Genomic DNA, 22,633 nt, shown 5'->3' on the forward strand with positions numbered 1-22,633 from the left:
AGCAGCAGGGGTGGGGGCGGGCTGGGACAGGATGGGCTGAGTCCAGTCCAGACTAGGAGTAGTGTGAGCCCCCTCCTCTCCCCAGCCGGGCCCCTTCCTTGCAGTGGGGTGCTCTTGGCCCCTTGCCTGCATGTACACAAACAGGCCATGGCCCCGTGGGCCAGATGTTCCAGGGCCAGCCTAAAATTGAAGTCCACTGCCCTTTGTCCTCATAGGTACACTTGTGCCTGTTAGAATACAGGTCTCATTTGGGGTTTGTGAAATAAAGGTCAAGGAAGCCCGGGGACCCAGACTGTGCCCTTCCACAGAGCCAGGTTCTGTTCAGGCCGCAGGGCTGCATAAGGTGCTCTTTGTGCGGGTGATGCCTGCGGGGCAGGGTGTTGGAGGCGGGCCCCCCAGCCCAGGGCTTGTCCCTGACCGCTGATGCCAAGCGGTTGGCTGTGGGTCAAGGGTTGGGGGAACCCTCAAAGGCGGCGTTACAGGCCAGACCCTCACTCCCATCCTGAAGCCTCCCCTCCGGGCATTACTCAAACTTGCTGAAAGGGGCTTTCATAAACAACGCGAGTCTGAAAACTCGGGCGGCTCTCCCGCCCCTCCAGCCCCGGGGGCTTCAGGAGGGTCTGGGCTGCCTGCCAGCCCCGGCTGTCCCCAGACTTGGGGGTGGGGTGGGGAGGCGGTGCCGTTACCCTCAGCTTCCTGCTAGGTTTCCAGCCCGGAGTTTCCTCAGGCCCCGGCCTCCCCGGCTCCCCACCCTGCACTCCCTTAACCCTTTCCTCCGGGGGGAGGAGTGGCACAGGTCCTCTCCTCCGGGGAGGGCTGGGAGGGGCGCGGTGGGAGGAGCTGGGAGAAAGTCCCAGAAACCAAGCCCCCTCTCCCGCACCCGAACGCCACTCCTTCCCCTTCCTCTTCCTTCCACCCAGGAAAGGGGAACGTGGAAGGAAATTAACTTTGACCCCTGATTCTGGCTCGGGGCCTAAAACTCGGGTGGAAGGCGGAGGTTTCGCAGACCCCCCCGGCCCCCTCCCTCAGCCTCGTCGCCCCCTCCCCCGGCCTTCCGCGCCCCTTCTAGCCACCCGGCAGACGGAGAAAGGGTTCATCCAGCGGGGGCTGGCGCAGCGCTGAAGGGGGAAGGCTAGGGGCGGAGGGAAGGGCGGCGGGAGCCCCGGCGGTCCCACCCCCAGCTGCAGCCCCTGGCAGGAAGAGATTGTCGCGGGAGCCGCCGCCAAAAGGGACGGAGCTCGGGCGGACGGGCGCCCGGGCGGTGGCGGGTGGGCCGGCGAGCCGGGAGGACCCGGGCCCCGGCGGGGGGCGCGCCGCTCGGAGGAGGGGGCGTGGCCTGGGCTCGTCGGGCACCCGGCTGGGGCGCCTCCCGCGCAGGGAGCCCGGTGACACTGTCGGCGCCCTCCTTCCAGGGGCGGGCGGGGCAGCCATGCTCCTGTCCGGGGGCGACCCTCCGGCGCAGGAATGGTTCATGGTGCAGACCAAGTCCAAGCCCCGGGTGCAGCGGCAGCGGCTGCAAGTGCAGCGCATCTTCAGGGTCAAGCTGAACGCCTTCCAGAGCCGCCCAGACACCCCCTACTTCTGGCTGCAGCTCGAGGGGCCCAAGGAGAACATGAGCAAAGCCAAGGTAAACAGCTCGTCCCCACCCCCACCCGCCCCTTCCAGCGCGACCCCTCTCGCGCTCCCCTGCCCCGGGGAGACAGGGGTCCCCAGAGGTTCTTGGACCAGGATTCGGCACTATGGCGGGCAGGTAGTGGGCCGGTCTCCTGCCTTTCCAGATCTGCAGCCTTGGTTCCTTCCCTCTGGTTCCCTTTTTCCTTTCTGCCTCACCCCACTCATGCGTGTCACTTCTGTCCCTCAAGTGCGCTGAGAGAGCCTCCATGGCGTGTGTTCCCCCATGAGCCTTCCAAGGCCAGGACCCCAGCATCCATAGCCTGCTCCTCCATCTGGGGAACAACTTGAGGTCCAGCATTTCTATGGCCTCTGCAACACCTCTTTGTTCTCCACCAAGACGCTGGAAGGCCCAGGTCCTTCTATCTCCTTTTAAGTCTCCTTAGATCCTGGGCTGCCCCTTAGAGCCTCTCAGAGTGCTGGACTGGAAGGGCCCTTAGAGACCTTTCTAGAGAGATGCTGGCATTTTACAGATGAGGTTTCAGGGATCGGAGAGGGTAAAGGGCTTGCTGGAGCACACAGTGTCAGGTGGGGGTGGGGGGGAGGGTGGCAAGTCCTGGAACCAGAACCCAGGGCTCTGGGCTCCCTGCCCCACACTCTTGATGCCCTAGGCAGCCTCTTGCAGGGGCGTGTGTGTGTGTGTGTGTGTGTGTGTGTGTGTGTGTGTATGCAGCTGCTCTGGAAGGCAGCAGCCCTTGGGGATGGGTGGGAATCTTGGAGGAGGGCTGTGGGCTTTCTCAGATGAAAGAGTCTGCTATGTGGGGCTGGGCGCTGGACAGGCCAGGTCACAGTGCACCTCTCTTGCATTCTCCCTGGCTTCTCTCACAAGCTTCTTCTCCACTTGGGCCTCTCAGGTTCCCTCTGACCCCCAATCATGGCCAAGTTCTCCCTCTTCCCCTAGATTCCCTTATCTTTTCCTGGTAGGAATGCTATAGCTTCCCTGGGTCCCAGGCCACCCACTCCCAGTCACCTCTCACCCTGCCCACCCCCCCTCCCGGACCAACACACACCCCTTCCCCAGATGGGTCTATATCAATATCCTAATTGGTCAAGGCCATGGGTGGGAGAGCCCAGAATACACTGGCCAGTGGCAGGCAAGCGGCTGGAAAGTTCCTCCCTCAGCCCCTCCACTGAGCTGCTTCGTCAGCAGTTTTTCCAATTCTGACAGAGGTGCTGGGGGACGGGAGGGGTGCCTGCCCAGAGAATGGATGGGCAGGAGCCCCTGAAATTCAGACTTTTCAGTAGCTGGAATAGGGTGGGTTAACAAGAGGAGCCTTTGGGGTTGTTTTGGGTTCTTAATCTTTTTATTAATTTGAAATAGAACAACTCACCCTTTTTGGGATTTGTACTTTCAGAGGTGACCAGCGTCCCTGCCCTCTACTTTAAATCCCAGATCAGCTTCTCCAGGCCTGTCTGCTTCTGCTCCCACCGCTGCCCCGGGCTTCCTAGGGCCACTGATCCCTCCCTCACACCCCGGGCCCTGCTAATGTAACCAGTGGCTCTCTTGATTCCCCTACCTGTCACCTCATTCCCCTTTGTCTTCCCTTGGGGGGAAACATAACACGAGGGTCTTCTGGGTAAGTCCCTCTCTTATTGCACAGAATGAGCAGAAAGAAGAGATGGTTGGAGGTTTGGAGCAGGAGAGCAGGGAAAGTGGGAGGATAAGGCTTTGTCCCAGGAGTCAGGAGATCTGGGCTCCACCTGTTGTCACCAAGCTATGTCTGGGATAGAGAGGTGTGGCAGAGAGAGTTTGAGATCGGGGTTTGCTACCCTGTCACTGGGTGACCTGGGTTAAAAAATTTACTGTCCCTTGAGCCTATTTCTTCACCTATAAAATAATAATGTAACACCCATATCATGGAGGGGTTGTGAGTCAGCTGAAATAATGCATGCCTAAGTACGTTTGCAAATGTGGAGAGCCATGCGGTATAGATAACAGTTATCGTTATGTCATTATTTTTCAAAGATTTATTTATTTTGTGGGGGAGGGGCAGAGGAGGAGGGAGTGAATCCTCAAGCAGACTCCCCACTGAGGCCTCCATGGTGGTGGTCGTGGGGGCCTTGATCCCAGGACCCTGAGATGGTGACCCGAGCTGAAACCAAGAGCCGGGCGCTCAGCCGACCCAGCCACCCAGGCTCCCCATAGATGTCAGTTATTACTGTATAACTTTGAACGAGTGCTTTTGTCTCTGAGTTTTGGTCTCCTTGTTTGTAAAGTGAAAAGCTGAAATTAAAGTAAGATGAAATGCTCCCCAAGGTCCAGCAATCTGAGACGTGACAATTTGTCAAGTATTAGGATGTCCTGTGGCTTCCATGTGGAGGTGCTGTGGCTGACCCCAATCCCAGCTGTAGGGACAAGGAATCCTGCACTTTGATAAATGTGCTATAAAACACAGGCCAACGGGCAGAGAGGACCTAGTGAGACCAGAGGCTGAAGGATGGGAGAGGGGTGAGCATGGGAGTGACTAGATGGGGAGAGTAGGGGTGAAGGAGACAGGCTCACCTGGAGAAGGGTCTGGGTATGTTTCTAAATTATATGCGCTGGCTTTCCAGGAAAATGTCCGTAGAACTCGAGTGCCTTTAAATTGTTATCTTGTGGTGGGATTTGAAAAATAATGAAGACATTGGCCGGAAATCACCTCCCCAGACGGCAAAAAACAAACACTGGGGTGGCTTGGCCTCTCTGAGGTGACATCAGCAAGTGGAAAGGAGGGTTTTAATAATGATTAGAGTTGCCAACGGACAGGCCCTGCTCAGCCCTCTGTCCTTGGCAACAGTGAGGAAGCATTGAGCGTAGAGAGGAGAGGTGAGGTGACATTTCACTTTTCTCCTTTCTGGAGATGATGGAGGGAGGTGAGGGGAGCCAAAGACTGGGTTGGGGGAGCAGAGGGACAGGGCGTGGTTTGCTGACTTTGGGCTTGGTGGTCAGATGGAAGCTTATCTGTCTCTTGCTCCACACTGTCAGGAGTCACATGGAAGTTGGTGGCCAGGGATATGCTGGAGCTCCCAACCCGCTGTTAACACTTTGGGAAGTTTGCAAACCAGTGGAGTCCCGTTGGTTGTTTGATATCAGCCATGGTGGGAGTATTTATGCCATAGAAATTGTCAAATGCTACATACAAATCAGGGCTATCTCCCCCCACAACCCCCCCATCGGCTGATTGCTAAACTCTTACCACACACCCAGTTGTGTTTTGGGCAACTAATCTTTCCCTTTCTTTTTTTAAACTTAATTTTTCTTCTATCAACGTAATGCACAAATAAAAAGTCCAATAGTAATGCACAATAGGACACCGTGATTCCCTGCCTTGTCCCTCCCAACTCCGTCTTCGGTGCTCTTCCTCCTAGACAGTATTCTCTTTCGCATTTCCTCATCTCCGCATTCCTAAAAAAGATATATATATATATATATATATGTAGGTACTATTATCTTTTGATTAATTGATTTTATTTTTTGTGTGTATTTATTTATTTTTCTATTTTTTTCAATTTAAATTCAATTAATTACCATATAGTGTACTATACGTTATAGTTTCAGAGGTGACTAATTGATTTTAGATCTCCCTCTCTCTTTTTAAGATTTTATTTTTATTGCTAAAATTTAACAGGCTGTCAACATCCAGTATTAAGGAGAGCGTGGAGCTATGGAATTCTGGAACATGGTGGACAGGCGTGGTAAAGGTCCAATCCATTTCGGAGAGTAGTTTAGCAATTTCTATTAGTGTGAAACATGCAGTTACTCTTTGACCCAACAATTACACTTTGGGGGAGGGGTCTTCTTTCTTTAGCATTTTTTATGTCTATTTTTTAATTGAAGGATGTTTGACACAATCTTATGTTAGTTTCACAATTATACTTCTTGTATATACTCACGAGGATGAAAATACGTCCATCAAAAGTTTCACTTTCATATAGCCCTCCCCCCAAAAAAGATTTTATTTTTAAGTAGTCGCTACACCCAGCGTGGGATTTGAACGCACAACCCTGAGGTCAAGAGTCACACGCTGTACCACCTGAGCTAGCCGGGAGCCCCAGTTTTAGATACCTTTTTACTTCCTGTGTTGGATTTAGTCCCTTACCTCACCATCCCTTCTTTTCTCCCAATATAGTTATATCTCAATTTTCTGTCAGACCTGCACTTACTGTTTGCATCGTCATGCCTGCACATGTGTCATTCACATCACTTACTGTTTGCATCGTCGTGCCTGCGCATGCGTCATTCACATCACTTACTGTTTGCATCGTCGTGCCTGCGCATGCGTCATTCACAACACTTACTGTTTGCATCGTCATGCCTGCGCATGCGTCATTCACATCTGGGCCTTGCCGTGTACTCTGCTTGTTTGTTTTCTTACTTTTTTATTTCACTAAGGCTAAGATCCCCTTGTTTTTCAATTTGCTTGTTTTTCTTTGTACCGTAGCCAGTTCTTACAACTTCAGTAGCCTCTCACTACGTTTTTCCAGAAGGTCGATCTACGGGTTCAGGGTGTTGTTGCGGTCCCAGCTTTCTTCTTGGAGACATCTTTCCGTCTATCCAGGACTGCACAGCTGTCCTCCGAGACTTCAGTTGGCTGTCGTTCTTGGCATCCCTTTTTTCTTTGTCAAATTCCTTGTTTCCTGGACCGAATGTCTCTATCTTGGCTTGGTGGAGCATGTCCATCGGTGACGTCATCAAGTGAGAAAGATGGTACAGTGCTAGAGAGCATGCCGGTGACTGCTCTCAACAAGCTTGTGTCTTGAGTCCTACCCTCCAGTTCGAACTAGCTGTCCCCCATGCGTGCTGATGCTCGTAGTCTTGGGACAGTGCCCGGCATCGAGGAGATGCTCAGTGACCATTTGTTGAATGGATGAATCCATTCTGAGATCTCTCTTAGCTGGAGTTTGTCTTAGCTTTTTTCCTATGTCGGATCTCCTTTCTTGGTTTCCTGTGTTGATTTGCTGGAAAATGCTCCTCAGCAGCTTCCCGAGAAAGGTACCCCCCCCCCCCCAAAGGTTTTATAGGAGGTAGAATGTTGGAGGAGGTAAAATGATATGCATCTTGGCACATCTGCATTGCACATCTGAAGGTCACTGGATACTGATAGTTTGCTTGGTATTGAATTATAAATGGAAAATAATTTTCCTTCAGAAATGCAGAGGCATTATGCCATTCATGTCCTGCTTTTGAGGCATCTGAAGCTCTGCAGGTCCCAGGTCCTTTGTGTGTGAAATGTTTTCTGTCTGGAAGTTTGTAGTTTTCCCACTGTTTTGAAGTTTCTCGGTAAGACCCCTTTGTGTGGGTCTGTCTTTATCGATCTGCGGTTACTCCTGTGGTCCTCTGTGGGCCCGTCTCTCTGGGCACTCGTGTGCTTTAGATCTAGAAAATTTTCTGAAACTGTTTTGTTGATGATTCCTCTCCCCCACCCCCGGTGTTTTCTCTGTCCTCTCTTTCTGGAACTCCTCTTCAGACATTGACCTTTCTGGCCTGGTGTACTTTTTCTTATTTTTCTTCCTGTTCTCCAATTCTGACTTTTTGCTCTGTTTTCTGGAGATTTCCTGAAGTTTATCTTCCAACCTTTTTATTTTTTAATTTTTTAAAAGATTTTATCTATTTATTGGAGGGGAGGGGCAGAGCGAGAGGGAGAGAATCTCAAGCAGATTCCCCACTGAGTATGGAGCCTGATCTGGGGCTCAATCCCATGATCCCGACATCATAACCTGAGCTGAAATCAAGAGTCAGACGCTCAACTGCCTGAATCACCCAGGAGCTCCACTGCCATCATATTTTTAATATCTAAAAGTCATTTATGGGAGCGCCTGGCTGGCTTAGCTGGTGGAGCGTATGACTTGATCTCGGAGTTGTAGGTTTGAACCCCACATTAGGTGTAGAGGTTACTTAAAAATTAAATCTTAAAAAAAAGTCATTTATATTCTCTGAATTCTCTTTTCAAAGGGGTGCCTGGGTGGCTCATTCAGTTAAGCGGCCATCTCTTGGTTACGGCTCAGGTCATGATCTCAGGGTCCTGGGATCAAGCCCTGCATCGGGCTCCATGCTCAGCAGGGTCTGCTTGAGGATTCTCTCTCTCCCTCTTCCTCTGCGCCCCCCCCCCACTTGCACACACTCTCTCTCTCAAATAAATAAATCTTAAAAAAAATAGTATCCTATTCTTGTTTAATGTGCCAATGTTCTCTATTACCTCTCTGAGAGAGCAATGATAGTAAATGTTTTGAAGTTTTCTTCTCCCTGCCTAGTTTCTCTTCCTTCAAATTGTTCCCCGCCCCTTTCTGTATGTTTTCTTTTCTTTCTTTATTTTTTTTTTTAAAGATTTTATTTATTTATTTGACAGAGACAGAGACAGCCAGTGAGAGAGGGAACACAAGCAGGGGGAGTGGGAGAGGAAGAAGCAGGCTCATAGCGGAGGAGCCTGATGTGGGGCTCGATCCCATAACGCCGGGATCACGCCCTGAGCCGAAGGCAGACGCTTAACCGCTGTGCCACCCAGGCGCCCCTCTTTCTTTTTTTTTTTAAGTGGGCTCCATGCAGGGCATGGAGCGCAGTGTGGGGCTTGAACTCAGGACCCTGAGATCAAGACCTGAGCTGAGATCAAGAGTCAGATGCTTAACGGACTGAGCCACCCAGGCGCTCCCATATGTTTATTTCACATTAGAAGCTTTCCTCATATGGTCATCCTTGCATGAGGCTGACACTTAACTGGTTTTGAGCCTGGTTGTTCAGAGATCTGCGGGCACTGTCTGTTAGGGAACCTGTTTCGTGATCTTTAGGTCTTTGCTCTCTGGCTGGCCAGATTTCCAGAATGTATTTCTCTATTCTCTGTGCTGAAGGGTCACAGTCTGGCTGCTGAATTGTTGAATGGGAAGAGTGAGTTTCTCTGCACTCAGCTCTCCTTGTAGAAATCATCACTTGGCCCGCCTCCCGTCCTTCACGTTTTTGGGTGGTAGCCACACCCTCAAGTATGGTGATCAACCTCTAATCCCGGGACCTTGGTTCTGGCCTGCTAGTTTGTCTAGAGAACAAACCTCCAGGGGTGTGGAAGTACTTACCCAACCTTTGTGTAGGGTCTGGTTGGTCTCCTGGCTCTAACTGCTCCTCAAACAACTTTTTCAGTCTGCTTATTTATTTATTTATTTATTTTCATTTTTAAAATTTATTTATTATTTATTTTATTTTTAAGTAATCACTATACCCAACGTGCGGCTCAGATTTACAACCCTGTTGTTTCTTTATCTTTTTTTGCTGAATGGTGTAGACAGTGCCACGGTTAAGACCCCAGACTTTGGAGTCAGAGTGCCTGAGTATCCCAGCCTACTATCTATGTAACCTTGGACTTGTGCCCTTCCTTGCTCATCTAAAATGGGGATGGTAGTAATTTCCTTCTAGGGCTGAGAGAGGAATAGATGAGATCATGGGTATATAGAGGCTGACGCACAGTAAGTATTCGATGGATATTAGTTCACATTTATTATTTGGAAAATAATCTTAGTTTTTAATGTATCTTTTAGTTAAAAAATATTGAACAGTTAATGGAACAATAACTATTTTAAGCTCTTTGCACAAAGAAAAAGAAACCACCCACAATCTTCTTCTCCAGCACATCTCTTCATTTTTACATATTGTTTTTCAAGTCATTGGAATGTAGGATGCTGGGGTGGGGATTGGTTAAGATCTGCGACAGTTATCCCGCACCTGGTCAGATTCACCCTTGCTGGAGCGTAGGACCCGCAGAGGTTCTGGGTGGGAGAGGTTGGCTTGGGATGTCTATCAGGTTTTGAGCTGGTTTTGGACTGATCACAAAGGGGTTAGACCAGGGCCCAAGTGCCTAGATGTCTTTCAGGCCCTTCGGGGAAGGGGTTGGGATCTGTGGCCTGGCCCAGGTAGAAGAGGTAAGCATCGTTCTGAGCAGGATGGTCTGAGGAGGGGGCTGGAGTGGTCTTCAGAATGGGCTGCTGGAGATCTAAAATGGAGCCTTTGTTCCCTAATGGAACTGTTAGGGGAAAACAGGAAGAGGGATGACTGTCATGGGCGTGGGGATGTGGAGGGACAGGAGGGCCATGAGGGCGAATGCAATGAACACGGGTTGGCTGATTAAGAGGGGGTGCCTATGCTGCCTTGGAGCTCATGGGTCCGTGCTGGGGCAGGTCAGCCATATGGGGGAGCCCCAACCTCTCCCCTCCCCACGGCTGGTGAAGACTGAGTGTGTGAGCCCTGTGAAGATGAGGACTTGGTCTGCCCAGAGAGCCAGAGGCCTTCCTTGTGGTTAAGCCATTGTGCATATCTGCGGGGTTCCCCTGGATGCTGGCCCAGTGACTTACCTCCTCCTCTGTTCCCTCTGGGCAACAGAGTTACCATGGTTACAGGTACAGGTTGTGCTAGAGACCTTCTGGAGGGGGATTAAGCCAGAATCCCACAGGATTACCCTGTAGTCACTATGCAGTCTGAGGAGGTGGAAAGAGCTCTGGTTTCAGAGTCAGACAGATGTGGATTGTGTTCCCGGCCCATCAGCCTCTAGCTCTGTGTCCCTGGGCAAGCGAAGTGTCCCTTCTGAGCCTACAGAATGGGAACAGGCTATGTCAGACACAAGCCTAAGCACTCCCTTTGTATTAACTCATCAAAGCTTCATAATAGCCTAGTGTTGGGGGGGACTGTTTTCCCCATTTTACAGATGCGGAATCGCAAGCACGGGAGGGTAAACAATTCGCCCCGGGTCACATAGCTTCCTGGCACGTGGAGGGTACTCAGTAGCGTGCAATTCTCCTTCTCCTGGCTGGCTTGCATTTCTAGAACTGGAGAAGACCGGACCTTAGGGGTATCTCACTTCACTTGCCATCTTACAGGCCAAGGGACAGAGGTCCTGAGAAGAAGGGAAATTTCCCACAGTTAACCTGCCTAACCTGTGGCAGACGAGTTGGAGCTAGAACCAGGGCCCCGACTCCAAGCCTAGGTGCTTTCCCCTTCCCCTGGGTGCCTCCCTCATCCTGTCTGAGAGCTCCCTGGGAAGAAAGGAGTGTGTGAGGGGGCAGGACCAGGAGAGAGGGGCTGGCCATGGGGGAGGTATTTGGATTGCGGTAGGCAAGGGGAGGGCATGTCCTTTGCGCAGGGCAGTCCTGGAGGGTGGGGAGCGCAAGCCAGTGAGTGCTGGCCCTTAAAGGAATGACTTCTTTTGTGCTTCTCTCCCCACTGTGGCTTCAGGAGTACCTGAAGGGCCTGTGCAGCCCGGAGCTGTGGAAGGAGGTGCGCTACCCGCAGGCCCTGCACTGCGCCTTCCTTGGGGCCCAGGGCCTCTTTCTCGACTGTCTCTGCTGGAGCACCCTGGCCTACCTGGTGCCTGGCCCCCCCGGCTCTCTGATGGTGGGGGGGCTGACTGAGTCTTTCGTCATGACCCAGAACTGGCTGGAGGAGCTGGTGGGGCGGCTGCGCTGGGGCCCTGCCGCTCTGCTCACCCCCAGAGGAATCTGGGAAGCTGAGGTGACCAGGGCCTTTGGGGCCTTGGTCTGGATCCGTGGTGACCAGTACGCAGGGGATCTGCTGCAGCTGCCCCCAGCAGTCCAAGAGCTGCTGCTGAGCCTCGTGCGGGATGCTGCGGGCAAGGAGGACATCATCGAGTGGCTCAGCCGCATCGGCCCCTCCGACTCGCGCTCTGACCCCGAGGTCCTGATCTGCCCCCCTCACCAGCAGAAGGAAGGCCCGGCCATGGTGTCTGTGGGAGACGGTCCTGGGCCCTTCCTGGAGGTGGGGACACTCCAGAACAGGAGTCAAGAACATTCAAAGAGATTAACCAGCCTGGGAGCCACCAGGGCCCTTGTCGCAGCCACCCCAGGCCAGAACACACAGCAGGAGGCCGCCAGCCAGCTGGTACGGTAAGTTCTGAAGAATCTCTTTGCTTCTTTGATCCTTCCCCTGCTCCCCCATCTCAAGGAAGTAGTGGGGGACTTAAGTGGTCTAACCACCCTTCCAACAAACCTGGGCTTCCTCCAGGGTCGATTCCAACAGCCACGGTGGCACAGACAGCGCTCGAGACGAAGGGCCAGCGCGAGCCACTGGCAGCCAGGACTCTGCAGCCCACACACAGGCCCTGTCACAGCAGAGGCAGGGCCAGAGAGTGGAAGACAAACTCCCCTTCCAGCCTCCCGTGTCAGCCCTGGGTGTGTGCCCGCCCTGGAAGGCCTGGACCCCAGGGCCAGCCTTTGGGCCCTTGTGGCCGGGGGCTATCGCTGCCACCTTCTGGAGGATCAATGAGCTGCACTCCCTCCACCTGGCCTGGCTCCTGTCCCAGGCCTGCTTCAGTTTCCCCTTCTGGCAGAGGCCGCTGGGCCCCATTCAGTTCAAGCTACCAGGGCAGAATCCTTTGCCCTTAAATCTCGAGTGGAAGCAGAAGGAGCTGGTTCCTTTGCCCAGCATGGAAGGCCCAGACTGCCGACCAGATGCGGGACCCGGAGGAGATGTGGCCCTCCAGAATTGCCCGAGGCCGGAGACCCCCCAAAAAGTCATGAGTTTATTGGTGGTCTCGGGGGGCTCAGGTGTCAAGGACAAGACTAGCTCCGGACTTCCGCAGATAGGGCCACCCTCGACCTCTGTAGCCCAGCTGCAAGCTGGAAGCGAGCCAGGGGATCAAGGAAGTGGGCAGTGGGATAGTAAAGGGCCAGAAGAGGGGCCCTTTCCAGCACCGCCGCCAGGGCAAGGAGTGGCTACAGCTCAGGGGGGGCCCGTGGCTCAAGGGGAGCCGAGCGCTCCGTCAGTACCCGATACTCAAACAGTGCCTGAAACTCTCGAAGTGCCCATGGCTGCAGCAGTGGCCACAGCGCAAACCCCACCCACGGATCAAGGGCCGCCTGCAGTCCCCAAAGTGCCTACAGCCCAGACGACGCTGGCGGTCCACGCAGAAACTGCCGCTCTCGAAGTGCCTTCGGCTCCGACAAAGCCAGCAGCTCAAGGGGTGCCCACGGCTCAGAAGGCAGCCGGGGCTCCGCCGGCACCAGCAGCTCCAGCGGTACCTGCCGCTCCAAGAGCTCCCGCGGCTCAGAAAACGCCTGCGGCGAAGTCATCACCTGCGGGGCCCAAAGCACCCAAAGCTCAAACTGGGCCTGCAGCCAAAACGGGGTCTGCAGCCCCCAGAGCACCTGCCGCCCCCAAAGCCTCCAGAGCTCCCAAACCACCTGCGGCTCAGAAGACGCCCACAGATCCGGGGCCAGTCTCGGATCCGGCCAAACTCCTGAGCGAGGGCCAGCCTTCGTCAAGGGGCAACGCCTCCTTCCCAAAGGGCCAGGGGGAGGCCGAAAGGCAGGGTCCCCAGTCCGGCAGCACCTCGGCTCCCAGTAGTAAGCACCAACCTCAGATGGAGGGGGTCCTGGGGGCTCGGGAGGGGGCCCCGAGGCAGCCGCCTCGCCACCCGCAGGCGAACAGCACAGTGACCAGCTTTCAGAGGTACCACGAGGCCCTGAATACACCCTTCGAGCTGAACCTGTCGGGGGAACCCGGGAACCAGGCGTTGCGGCGAGTGGTCATTGATGGCAGCAGTGTGGCCATGGTGTGAGTACCCGCGGGCGTGGGGTGGGTGGGGGTTCTGGGCAGCTGGGGCAGGCATCCCTGGGGGGCCAGAGTGTGGCATCCCCTCTTGACCTCTGACATGGGGTTCAAATGGGGAACCGGTGGGTGGCTACGGCGTGCTAGCAGCGTGCTCGGAATTATTAAGACAGCCCTTAGAAAGGAGATTTCGGTTCTCCCTCTTTGATAGAAGCAGAGCCAGGCTCGAAGAGGTGACGAATCTTGCCCCAGATTCCAGAGCCTAGTAAGGGGCCTGGCTGGCCTTGGCTTCCCATCTGTCCCCTGCCAAGGCCTGTCCTGCTCCCACTGCTGCCTGCCCCACGTGGCCTGGTGTCTGTCAACCCCAGGCCAGCTGTCAGTGTTGAGCCCAAGCCTTAAGGCCTGGCCCAGGTGTCCTTTGTGCAGCGTTTCCTGCCTGTGCCCATCGGCCCTTAGAGGCCGTCCTGCCGTACACGTGTTAGCCAACGTGTGTGGAGGACTGTGGTCGTTGCCCACACAGGACAGTAGTTACCATGCTAGCGCGCTCCCAGCATGCAGTAAGTGGCGATGCGTGTTTGTCTGCTCTCAGCCCTGAGTGGAGCTCTCAGGTGTAGAGGTTGCCTTCTTTTTCCTCTTTTTTTTTTTTTTTTAAAGATTTATTTATTTATTTATTTGACAGAGATAGAGACAGCCAGCGAGAGAGGGAACACAAGCAGGGGGAGTGGGAGAGGAAGAAGCAGGCTCATAGCGGAGGAGCCTGATGTGGGGCTCGATCCCATAACGCTGGGATCACGCCCTGAGCCGAAGGCAGACGCTTAACCGCTGTGCCACCCAGGCGCCCAATTCTTTTTCCTTTTGTCCTGGAGGTCCCCCTGCCACACACACGCAGGTGCACACAGGTGCATCTGCCACCCAAGCGTGCGTGCACACACACACACACACACACACAGTGTAGGTGAGTGAACCTGGTAGGTGTTCCCAGAAGGTTCGATGATGGAGGAAAGGGAGAAGGGCCTTGCTGGCTCGATGCAGGGGGTGTGGCATTGCCTGCTCTGCTCCCTGGCTGGTTCTGAGGGAGGGCGGGGAGGCAGGGCCATAGTCTTCAGGTGGGACTTGTTCTCTCGCCTTCCACCACCCCCACAGGCACGGCCTCCAGCACTTCTTCTCCTGCCGTGGCATTGCCATGGCGGTGCAGTATTTCTGGAACCGGGGCCACCGAGAGGTCACTGTGTTCGTACCCACCTGGCAGCTGAAGAAGAACCGGAGGGTGAGAGGTGAGCTGCCTGCTGTCTCTCTGTCCCGACCTTGGCCTCTGCCACGTGGCCCTTCCTCTGAGCATTTCCGTCTTCTGCCTTTCACCCCCAGAGAGCCACTTCCTGACGAAGCTGCACTCCCTCAAGATGCTTTCCATCACCCCCTCCCAGCTCGAGAATGGCAAGAAGATCGCCACCTACGACTATAGGTGTGCTAGTCCCAGGCCTTCTTTCTGCAGGGCTCCGGGGGCTGGGCTGCTGTGTCAGGTGGAGTCCTGCCTCCCCCGCCCTGGGGGAGATGGAGGCCAGAGTGTCCGAGGGTCACGTCGGAGAGGATGGCCTGGTGCTTGGGCCCTCTGCAGGCAGAGGGAGGGACACAGTGAGGAGTGGGCTCCAAGCTCGGCTCTCCCTGAGGCCAAGGGAGAGTCCTGACTTTGGGACTCTGCAGCTCCACTCCCTCGGTCAACAGGCTTTCTTCCCCCATGACCTATGGGCTGAGACCTTCTACTTTGGGTAGGACTAGCCCAGGGGACTTCCGGTGTTTCCAGGAAGCTGCTTGCCCAAGTGACTGGTTTGGGGCTCCAGTTTGGGCTAAAGTTCATGTCTCAAGGAACGGCCTCAGTCTTTTCCTCCTCGCAGCCCTGGCACTGGGAGGAGGCGTGTGCGTGACTGTATATGGTTGAAGCCCTGGCTGGGCTCTGAAAATGGAGTTAGACTGGCCCTGTCTCCTGGCTAAAGCCCCAGTGTCTCCCTACTTGTCGATCTGAAGCACCCAGCCCCCAGCGTGGCTGCAGGACCAGTATGCACGGGAGAGGTCGGGGGGCTGTGATGCTGCCTGTGTTGGGGCAGGGAAGGCCCTGCCACAGTCACTGGTCCCAGGCTGGAGCCGATGCTGGGCACACACAGGTCTTGGCTGCCCTTAGGCACCTCCTATACCGGGCAATGAGAAGTTCTGTTCCTCTCCATTTTTCCCAAGACCTGGCATCCACCCAGCCTGGGGAGGGCTGGGCATGGTAGCCCAGGCATCCCTCCTTCAAGAGCTAGGCCCTTTGGTGAGGTCTTGAAGGGCCTCTAATTTCAGTTCTGGGTTTGAGGGAAGATGGCTTTTCCGCAAAGGCCCCTCTGCTGGGCACTTGTGGAATAGCACGCTTGGGGCCACCAGAATGGCAACGTTCCGGGAAAGCCGAGAAGTAGGTGGCCTTTGCTTTCTTTCCTGGTCACAGCCCTCTTTCAAGGAGAGGTGATCCTTGGAAAAGTGGATATGTTTATTCAGGTATGTGGTTTTATATATGTTTATATGCTATACATACATGCATACATACAGGTGTATCTGTAGCGTGTATACATACATATGGATGTATGTATATCTGTCTTGGCACGTATGGGAATGTTGTGCACTGGTGAAGAGGAATAAGGGAATATTTGTGTGCACGCTGTGGCAGGCACTGAGGCATACTTCAGTGTCCTATCTCATTCTGTTTAATCCTCACAGCAATACAGGGTAGGTATTTTATGTCCATTTTACAGACGTGGGAACTGAGGCCGTAAAAATGCATGTGTGAATGCGGACGAGTGTGCAGGCTCCCGTGTGCGTGTCTGTGCATGTGTCTGTGAATGTCTGTCTGTTAAACAGGGGTCCGTGTTTGTATGTGCAGTTGGGGGTGTGCGTCCAACTTCGCCCTCCCAGGGGCTAGTGGTGATCCAGATGGCTGCATAGACGAGGGGATGGGCTCCTGAGCCCCGGCTCCCCGACCACCAAGGGCAGCATTTTTGGTCAGCACACCTCCGCGTGACACTGTGAGTTCATTTGCCACGAAGGCCTGGCGAGGGCGGGTTTCTGGGTGGTTAGCAGCGTGCCCTCTCCCTGCAGGTTCATGGTAAAGCTGGCAGAGGAGACAGATGGCATCATCGTCACCAACGAGCAGCTTCACGTCCTGATGAACAATTCCAAGAAACTGATGGTCAAAGATCGGTGAGGTGATCCCAGGGGCTGGAGCCGTTCCTTCCCTGTGGATGTCGGGCAGCCCCTGGCACGGGCTGCTAGGCCCGGGAGAGGGGCCTTGGAGCCGTGCCCACCGGCCCCTGCCTGGGAGGAGATGTGGGTCTCAACCTCCATACGGACACCCGAGGAGCAATGGGCCACAGGTGAGTCAAGGCGTCCTCTGTGACCGTGTCTCCTCTCTCCCGCGTCTAGCCTGCTGCCCTTCACCTTTGCGGGGAATCTCTTCATGGTGCCGGATGACCCGCTGGGCCGTGATGGCCCCACCCTGGACGAGTTTCTGAAGAAGCCAAACAGGTAATGGGCCAGGCCTCTGCTGCCTCCCAGCCCCTTCTGGGACTGAACCAGAAACTTCTCGGTCCTAGCCAACATTTGTCTAGTGCTTAACAATGAGCAGAGTGGTTCGATTTTCCAGGTCTTTACACTTCTACCACATGTCGATGCAGCCGTAAACCAGCCGTGGTATGGTTTTTCAGTTTTCCGGTTTTGCACACGTGCTCTCTGCGTGCACGCTGCCACAGCTGGCATTTGTACTCAGCGTTTTATTGTTTTTTCCCCAGATCTGTGCCGTGTGAATTCGCGCGGCTCATTTTACTGGCTGTGTGGTGTTCCATTCCATAAGTTCCCAACGGATGTATCAGATCTTTGGTTGGGGCTCATTTGACGTTTTCCAGTGCTGCCGTGGACGGCCTCGTTCCTGTTTCCTGGTGAATAAGGGCAGCTGTGCTAGACCACATTCTGGGGGATTTTTCCCCTATCTCTTATCTTGGATTCTCACAACCTGAGTTAGACATACATGACCATTGTCCTGGGCCAGCTTTGCAGTAACTCAGATGTCCTGGTGTACGTCCCCTCTGAGCTCCCTTACTGCCCACCTCTTAGTTCCCGGGGCCCAGCAGGGAACTGTGGTCAGGACCGCACGGACAGGGCATTGCTTCCGGGGCCAGGGCCCTCAGACTCATTGCCCTGGGTTCGGGAAAAAGTGCTGTGGAGGACGTTTGTCTGCTGTGCCCTCCCAATCCCTTGTCAGGCCCCGTTCCCTCTCTTGACCTTCCCCTGGCTTGCTCATCGTTGGGGCCGAGCGGAAGTGCCAGTCGCCTAACTCCTACCAAATCGTCGGCTTAGACCTGGTTGAAATGTCGCTTGGATAATGAGGTTTGGTTGGCCGCGCCTTCAGGGTGTAGCTGAACCTCTGATGCGGGGGCCGGGCACGCGCTGGAGGTGGAGGAGGCACTGGTGGGCAGGGTCCCGACAGAGCCTCTGCCGTGTCGCTGGCTGGCGCTTGGCCCGGCCTCAGGGACACTCGGCTGCAGGGTGAGGCTCCGCAGAGGCGGGTTTCCCTGTGGGCGCCCCTCCGTCCTCCACGAGGCCCCTCAGCGCCTCCGCTCTGCTCTTCTGCTGTAGGCTGGACACCGACGTTGGCAACTTCCTGAAGGTGTGGAAGACCCTTCCTCCCAGCTCGGCCGGCGCCTCTGAGCCGAGTGACGGTGCTGACCCTGCGCCTCGGGAGGGTCTGCGGAATATGGAAGAAGTCAAGGAGGAGAAGGGGGAGGGGCAGGATGAGCAGCAGGGGGAGGGGCAGGTGGTGCAGGAGCCGCCTGAAGAAGACGCCCCGGACTCCTCACTGGCCTCTGTGTTCAGGGCTGAGTGCCCGTCCCTTTCAGAGGAGATCCTCCGGTGCCTCAGCCTCCACGACCCCCCTGACGGGGCCCTAGACATCGATCTCCTGCCCGCGCCGGCGTCTCCCTACCTGGGCATCCCCTGGGACGGGAAGGCTCCCTGCCAGCAGGTCCTGGCCCAGCTGGCCCAGCTGACCGTCCCCAGCAACTTCACTGCACTCTCCTTCTTCGTGGGGTTCATGGACTCCCACCGGGATGTCATCCCTGACTACGAAGCTCTCGTGGGCCCCCTGCACGGCCTCCTCAAGCAGAAGCCGGACTGGCAGTGGGACTGGGAGCATGAGAAGGCCTTCCTGGCTCTGAAGCGAGCCCTGGTGTCCGCCCTCTGTCTGACGGCCCCCAATGCCCAGCTGCCCTTCCGCCTGGAGGTGACAGTGAGCCAGGTGGCCCTGACGGCCGTGGTCTATCAGGAGCACTCAGGGAGGAAGCACCCCATAGCCTATACCTCAAAACCCCTCCTCCCCGATGAGGAGAGCGAGGGCCCCCAGTCAGGGGGAGACAGCCCCTACGCAGTGGCCTGGGCCCTCAAACATTTTTCCCGCTGCATCGGAGACACCCCGGTGGTCCTGGACCTTTCCTATGCCTCCCGGACCACTGTGGGCCCCGAGACGCGGGAGGGCCGCAAGGTTTCCAAAGCGTGGTTGATCCGATGGTCCCTCTTGGTACAGGACAAAGGCAAGAGGGCCCTGGAACTGACCCTACTCCAGGGCCTGCTGGGAGAAAACCGACTGCTGACGCCCGCGTCCTCGATGCCTCGCTTTTTCCAGGTCCTGCCTCCCTTTTCCGACCTGTCCACTTTCGTCTGCATCCACATGTCGGGCTATTGCTTTTACCGTGAGGACGAGTGGTGTGCCGGCTTTGGCCTCTACGTCCTGTCTCCCACCAGCGCCCCCGTCTCCCTTTCCTTCTCGTGCTCCCCTTACACACCAACCTATGCCCACCTGGCAGCCGTGGCCTGCGGCCTGGAGCGCTTTGGCCAGTCCCGCCTCCCCGTGGTTTTCCTCACGCACTGCAACTGGATCTTCAGCCTCCTGTGGGAGCTCCTGCCCCTGTGGAGGGCTCGAGGCTTCCTCTCCTCCGACGGGGCCCCGCTACCTCACCCAAGCCTGCTCTCCTACATCATCTCGCTCACCTCCGGCCTCTCGTCCCTCCCGTTTATCTACCGGACCTCCTACCGGGGCTCCCTGTTTGCCGTGACGGTGGACACCCTGGCCAAGCAGGGCGCACAGGGGGGCGGGCAGTGGTGGGACCTGCCGAAGGACGTGCCGGCCCCCGTCGTGTCCCCCCACACCATGGGCAGGAGGCCCGACTTGCTGGCACTGCAGCGGAGCGACAGCACTCTGGCCGAGATCATCACCAAACTGCGGGCCGGGCAGAAGCTGCCTGGCTCCTCGCCCTTCAGTTCAGTCTTTAACTCCCTCAGCCTGGACCAGGAGAGCGGCCTGCTCATGTTCAAGGGGGATAAGAGGCCCAAGGTCTGGGTGGTCCCGAGGCAACTCCGGAGGGACCTGATTTTCTCCGTGCACGACCTGCCCCTGGGCGCCCACCAGAGGCCCGAGGAGACCTACAAGAAGCTGCGCCTGCTGGGCTGGTGGCCCGGGATGCAGGAGCACGTGAGGGACTACTGCCGGAGCTGCCTGTTCTGCATCCCCCGGAGCCTCCCTGGCAGCGACCTGAAGGTCATCGAGTCCCCGTGGCCCCTCAGGTCCACTGCCCCCTGGTCCACCCTGCAGATCGAGGTGGTGGGCCCCGTCACCATCAGCGAGGAGGGCCACAAGCACGTGCTGATCGTGGCCGACGCCAACACCAGGTGGGTGGAGGCGTTCCCGCTGAAGCCCTACACGCACACGGCGGTGGCGCAGCTGCTGCTGCAGCACGTGTTCGCCAGGTGGGGCGTCCCCGTGAGGCTGGAGGCCGCCCAGGGCCCCCAGTTCGCTCGGCACGTCCTGGTGAGCTGCGGGCTGGCCCTGGGAGCCCAGGCGGCCTCCCTGAGCCGGGACCTCCAGTTCCCCTGCCTGACCAGCTCGGACGCCTACTGGGAGTTCAAGAGGGCCCTCAAGGAGTTCATCTTCCTGCATGGCAAGAAGTGGGCGGCCTCCCTGCCCTTGCTGCACCTGGCCTTCAGGGCCTCCTCCGCCCAGGCCACGCCCGTCCAGATCCTGACCGGGGATGAGGTGAGGCTGAGCGAGCCCCTGTGGTGGGATATAAGCAGCGCCAATATCGAAGGCCTCAAGATGGACGTCTTCCTGCTGCAGCTCATCGGGGAGCTGCTGGAGGTCCACTGGCGGGTGGCCGACAAGCCCAGCGAAAAGGCGGAGAACAGGCGTTTCAAGCGGGAGAGTCAGGAGAAGGAGTGGAATGTGGGCGACCAAGTCCTCCTGCTGTCCCTCCCCAGGAACGGCAGCAGTGCCAAATGGGTGGGCCCCTTCTATATCGGGGACCGCCTGAGCCTGTCTCTCTATAGGGTCTGGGGCTTCCCGACTCCGGAGAAGCTTGGCTGCATCTATCCCTGCAGTCTGATGAAGGCCTTTGCCAAGAGCGGCACACCCCTGTCCTTCAAGGTCTTGGAGCAGTGACCGGGGCGGTGGGAGAGCCCCCCCCCCCCCGCTCCAAGGTCCTGGGCTTTTGCTGCTAGGCCTCCCCCAGCCCTGGGAAGTGGTCTCACAGCCCCCTGGGGGCCTCGGTTGTGCCTTTTGTGGAGAAGTGAATTCACAAAGCTTCGCTGAATTGCCTTGAACTGGGGACCAGTGTCCCTACAGAAACATCCCCAGTTTGGGGTATTGGGAGAATCTGTCAAAGGCTGTGAGATATGGGCCTCTGGCGACTTCACCCTGGGGTAAGGGTAGGCCCGGCTCCGTGTCTTTCCCCGAGTATCCCCTTCGTCCTGTCACATGTGGGTGGGTATGTACACATGCCCCCCAGAATCTTACTTCTGGTGTGATTCTGGGCCTCAAAATCGGAACTACATTCCCTCCTCTAATGTGGACTCTTCTGCTGGATTGTTCATGTGGGGAGCCTTTGCCCTTCGAGTTGTCACAGCTGACACAAATCCCTGAGGTTGTTATGGCTCATTCCCAGTCTCGTGGCCACCTTCCTCAGGCCAGGCTACGCCTGCCCCGCCGTCAAGGAGAAGCTGGCAGTACGGGGCCCGAGGCTCGGAGCTGGGGTAGGAGTACGGCCAGCCACACAGAGTGTCCTGCTTATCAGCAGGGGAAGGGCAGGGGGAGACAGCCTACCTCAGTTGGCTCCAGCCAGTGGAGACAAGTCCCCATCCCCTGCTTCCATGGCGTCAACCATACAGAAATCAAAGGATCTCGATGCCGAGTGTGGCGTCTCTACCTGACAAGCGACTTCAACTAGACCAAGGGGCCCAGGCCTCTGTCTCAAGGGGGCAGGGCATCTGAAACGAGCAGTCTGGCACACGGTGACGTGCTGGTGTGGCTCTATGTCCCAACCCCACCCCAAAGCCCGCAGCCCTCTCCTCCTCCCATGGCTACTGTACCTTGCATCCCCGGACCCTGCACAGTGTGTGACTGCTTTGGCTGGATCACCCCATCCCCTGCACCTGCCTTCTGTGTGGAGCAAGACCCAGCTCCCTCCGAGCCACTCTCTGCAGAGATCATCTTGTAGGGAGAGTGAATTTCTCCTAGGTGTGTGTGCTTACACCGACCCCTCCGAGTTGCTGCTGTTTCCACCGGCAGAGTAATTCCAGGTGAAGACCAGCACCGGATCACTCTGGCGGGGCCTCTGCGTCGTGTTATTTCTTCAAAGCTGAGCCAGTGTCCTGGCCCGGCCCAGGTTGCCAAAGCACTTGGCGTTGCTCGAGCTAGGCATTACCTACCAGCGCATCCAGTCTGCTTGTTTTACGGCTAAGGAGAGAGGCCCAGAGGGGGAAGCGATGTGCCCAAAGTCACACAGCTAGTTGGTGGCTGAGTGGAGACCAGGATTCAGCTTCCTGACTCTCAGTTCACTTTAAACAGGGTTCTGGTGACAGGTTCAAGGGAGAGAATCCCTCAGAATCCTCTTCAATTCCCCGTCTCCCAGCTCTGTAGACAAACTGCTTCGATGTTGCCCTTAAACCATTTCCAGCTGCTTATTCTGTCCAGCAGAGAATGACTGGGTGACAGCTGAGAAATTGAACCAAGAGCTGTGGGATTGTTAGCAGATAACTTCTTTCCTTTTTTCCCTCCGCTCCCCTGGCTTCTCTGCCTCCCTCCAGTGGTATGCCAACCTCTTCCCGCTCCTCGCTCCTCCGTGCTGGACCCACGTCCCGCCTCCCTCCCCCACCCCAACTCTTAACCACATTTATGATCTTATACCCTTTTATATGATTTTTTTTCATTCAATTTGTCAATAAATGGATCCAAATGGAGCCCCTGTCTAGTTCTTTTTAGCTGCGGACTCAATTCTGGGAGTAGGGAGGGTGGGAGGTGGTCGTGGGTTACGGCTGCTGCCCGCGGAGTTGAAGGCCTGGGCACCACCTTTCCGAGCCCATCTGACCCACGCTCTTGTT

The 22,633-nt window shown here is 56.1% G+C and overlaps 1 protein-coding gene across 1 annotated transcript; it reads left to right on the forward strand.

The window, feature by feature from the left end:
• The first annotated feature begins 796 nt into the window (after positions 1 to 796).
• On the forward strand, positions 797 to 22,492 carry NYNRIN (NYN domain and retroviral integrase containing). The gene is made up of 8 exons (XM_045802645.2): positions 797 to 1,627; positions 10,859 to 11,526; positions 11,645 to 13,195; positions 14,333 to 14,463; positions 14,555 to 14,651; positions 16,313 to 16,414; positions 16,637 to 16,738; positions 17,846 to 22,492. Exons 1-8 carry the CDS (start codon positions 1,430 to 1,432, stop codon positions 20,694 to 20,696), a joined length of 5,700 nt encoding a protein of 1,899 aa, XP_045658601.2. The 5' UTR covers positions 797 to 1,429; the 3' UTR covers positions 20,697 to 22,492.
• Positions 22,493 to 22,633: the final 141 nt, after the last annotated feature.

This window comes from Ursus americanus, chromosome 35 (assembly GCF_024610735.1).
Source record: "Ursus americanus isolate L20-20 chromosome 35, mUrsAme1.1.p, whole genome shotgun sequence".
Taxonomy (NCBI): domain Eukaryota; kingdom Metazoa; phylum Chordata; class Mammalia; order Carnivora; family Ursidae; genus Ursus; species Ursus americanus.